Consider the following 2,846-nt stretch of genomic DNA (forward strand, 5'->3'; position numbering starts at 1 on the left):
GAACAGGAACTCATACTATTGCTAAACCGTCTCTTTTTAAAATTACCAAGACCCGTGGCGCTGTGCTCTGGGGAGAGGTGCGCTCAGAGAGCACAGGTCCAGCCCCACGGTAGTCAAAGCAGGGCGACGAGGCTGTGCAAGACCAGAGGGAGAAGCCCCATGGCGCTCTGCTAAGGACAACGAGAGGCAACGGTGGGCATAGCCCCAGGAGAAGGGGGGGAAAGCAGCACGGTTGGGGGTAACAAGGCCACCTGCACTGTTAGTAACACGGAGACCTTTTCTGGAGTTTGCAGGCCTTTTATTTGCTGTTAGTGCCTGACAATTAGAGGGCCGGGAGCCCTTGAGGGCCGGCGCACGCCCCAGCTGCTGGCCCAGCCCTGGTTTCGGCAGCGCCTGGGGCGTTCTTCTAGCGCTGCTGGCGGGGTGGCCTCTTCTTGGCTGGAGAAGAGGCCTCGGGGCTGCCGACCCTCCTCTTTGGGGCTCGCCGTGGCCCCCCAGGGGAGCGTTCCCTGCCCCGGCTGGACGTAGATGGACCTGCCGCGGCCTCCTGGGGCTCCTCCTGGGGCTCTTCTTGCTCCCCGCGGACAGGAACGGGGGCAGGGGGAGGGCTGCCGGGACCCCCCCGAAGGGCAGCTGCGGAGGTGCTGGGGAGGTCGTCCGCTTTGGCTCCTTCGGGGCTGTCGGAGGGGGCCGGCCCAGGTGTGGGAGACCCTCGCCGGGAGGCAGCAGGGCCGGGGGCACCCGCGGGGCTGCCCTCCCGCCCCCCCCGCAGCATGGCCGTCCTCCAGGCCCAGCAGACGGCGGGCCTCCCCGCTGCACCGTTGCACGGCGACGTCAATAAGCTGGTGCACAAACGTCGCCGTGCGATTTTGGAGGGTGGCCCTCAGCAGCTGGACCAGTAGGTCTTCATCCAGCCCAAAGAGGACCAGGAGGGGCGTGACGAGGTCCTCCACTACGGCTGCCTGCGAACGCCCGTTCCCAAAGATCCGCCCCAGCTCCTGACGCACCCAGGTCAGAAGGGGCTGGAGGAGAGCTGGGTGGTCCCGGAAAAGGGATGCCCAGGTGTTGGGCCGCAGGCCGCCCGGAGGAGCCCCAGGCAGCTGGATCTCCACAGGCTGTCGTTCTGCTGCTGCAGGGCTGTGGGCAGCTGGACGGCCGAGAGCCCCTCCTGCCTGGCGGCCGACGACTGCCGATGCTGTAGATGGTGTGATGACGTTCTCCTCAGAGTCGTCGTCCGCCCACACCGAGTGCACGACGGAGATGATCCTCCTCTTGCAGACGGGGCACTCGGGCTTGCTCTCAGCCCACCGCAGGATGCATGCATAGCAGAACTGGTGGAGGCACGGCATGGCAAAGCTGGCCTCCTCCCAGCTGTCCAGGCAGATGGGACAGCGGTTGTCCGGCTCCGCGGCCATGCTCTCCACGTGCTGTGGTGGGCTGGGGGGAGCTGGGGATGTCGAGTCGCTCCCCATCACCGCCTCTGCAGCGGCAGCTGTCGCGCTAGAAAAGAAAGAGAAGCCAGGGTCACTAGCTGGCCTGGGGAGGGGTGGAAGAAGTGCCCAGGTCCCTCAAGAAGGAAACCCTCCCAGCTCCCCAGGCTGAGGTGTCCCCAGCCAGCTCACCTCTGCTGCTGCGAGCGTGCCTCCTGGGTGCCCCGGCTGCCCGAACCTGGCAGGGCCGGGCTGGGGAAAATCCTCTGACGGCTCTGGGGTTGGACACGGAGAGCTGCAACGAACAGCTCCCCGAGCACGACACCAGCACCAAAGGCCTCGCTCAACACTCCAGACCTCACGAACTCGCTCAGCTGGAGTGCGGGCACGAGCTGGCTGGCTGGCTGAGACTCGTCGCCCGAGTATAAGCGGCGAGGGACGCCTGGTCACAATCCACGCCTCGGTGACATCGCAGTCCATCCCTCGGTGACACCAGAATGCATCACTCGGGGACTTCACCGTCCATCACTGGGGGATGTCACGACAGGCCATCCTCACCCACGGCGCTCGCCCCACGTCTGGGGTTACCACGACACCGCTGCCCGCTCCATCCCCCCATCTCTCATCTTGTGCTCGGCATCGGTGTCTCACGCCAGTCACCGAGGCCTCGGCCGTGTCTTCCCAGGGCCCCGTCCGGTCGCTCTGGCCAGGGCAGACGTCCCCAGGCGCATACGGCAAGAGGGTTCACTGGATAACACCTCGTGCCTCCCCGGGAGGCTGCAGGACACAGTCCCACAGCCTCTGCCCGCACCCCAGCACTGCTGGCCAGCCCTCCGCGCTCCCCCGCTTCCTCCCACGGGGGGGGCCACAGGCAGCACTTGGGGATTTTCTCATGGGACCTGTGTTTGGTGTCCACCAGGACACCCAGGTCCTTTTCTGTCAAGGTGCTTTGCAGCCAGGCAGTCTCCAGCATGTGCTGCTGGTGCCTGGGGTTGTTCTTCCCCAGGTGCAGGACTCTCACGTTCCCTTGTTGAACTTCATTAAGTTTCTGTCAGCCTATTTTTCCAGCCTGCTGAGGTCCCTCTGGATGACAACATGAATCAACCAGTTGTCCCAGTTTGGTGTCATGTACAAACTTGAAATTCCAGCAGGGACTCCCACATGGCTGGGAATGTCCCATGGGTTTTCATTCTGTTCCAAAATCAGTTCAAGGAAGTTTTATGATGATTTTGTTGTTATTTGGTTTAGGCACTCAGAGCAGACTCATAACCTGGAGTGCCAAAATTACGCCCTTTGTACAGTTGTGGTGCTTCAGTCTCTTTGCTTTCCACCAGCTCAGCCATTTCTGTTCCTACCACTTCAAAACTAAGATAAACCAAGTGGCCCTCCTTACCATAAAGCAACTAATTACAGTGC

General features: G+C 62.8%; 1 protein-coding gene across 1 annotated transcript; it reads right to left on the reverse strand.

Moving 5' to 3' along the window:
- Nucleotides 1–308: 308 nt before the first annotated feature.
- On the reverse strand, nucleotides 309–2,261 carry LOC121232712. Its single transcript, XM_041121080.1, has 2 exons — nucleotides 1,623–2,261; nucleotides 309–1,500 (listed from the first exon to the last, which is right to left on the reverse strand). Exon 2 carries the CDS (start codon nucleotides 1,470–1,472, stop codon nucleotides 309–311), a length of 1,164 nt encoding a protein of 387 aa, XP_040977014.1. The 5' UTR covers nucleotides 1,473–1,500; nucleotides 1,623–2,261.
- Nucleotides 2,262–2,846: the final 585 nt, after the last annotated feature.

The sequence above is a fragment of the Aquila chrysaetos genome, chromosome Z, assembly GCF_900496995.4.
Source record: "Aquila chrysaetos chrysaetos chromosome Z, bAquChr1.4, whole genome shotgun sequence".
Taxonomy (NCBI): domain Eukaryota; kingdom Metazoa; phylum Chordata; class Aves; order Accipitriformes; family Accipitridae; genus Aquila; species Aquila chrysaetos.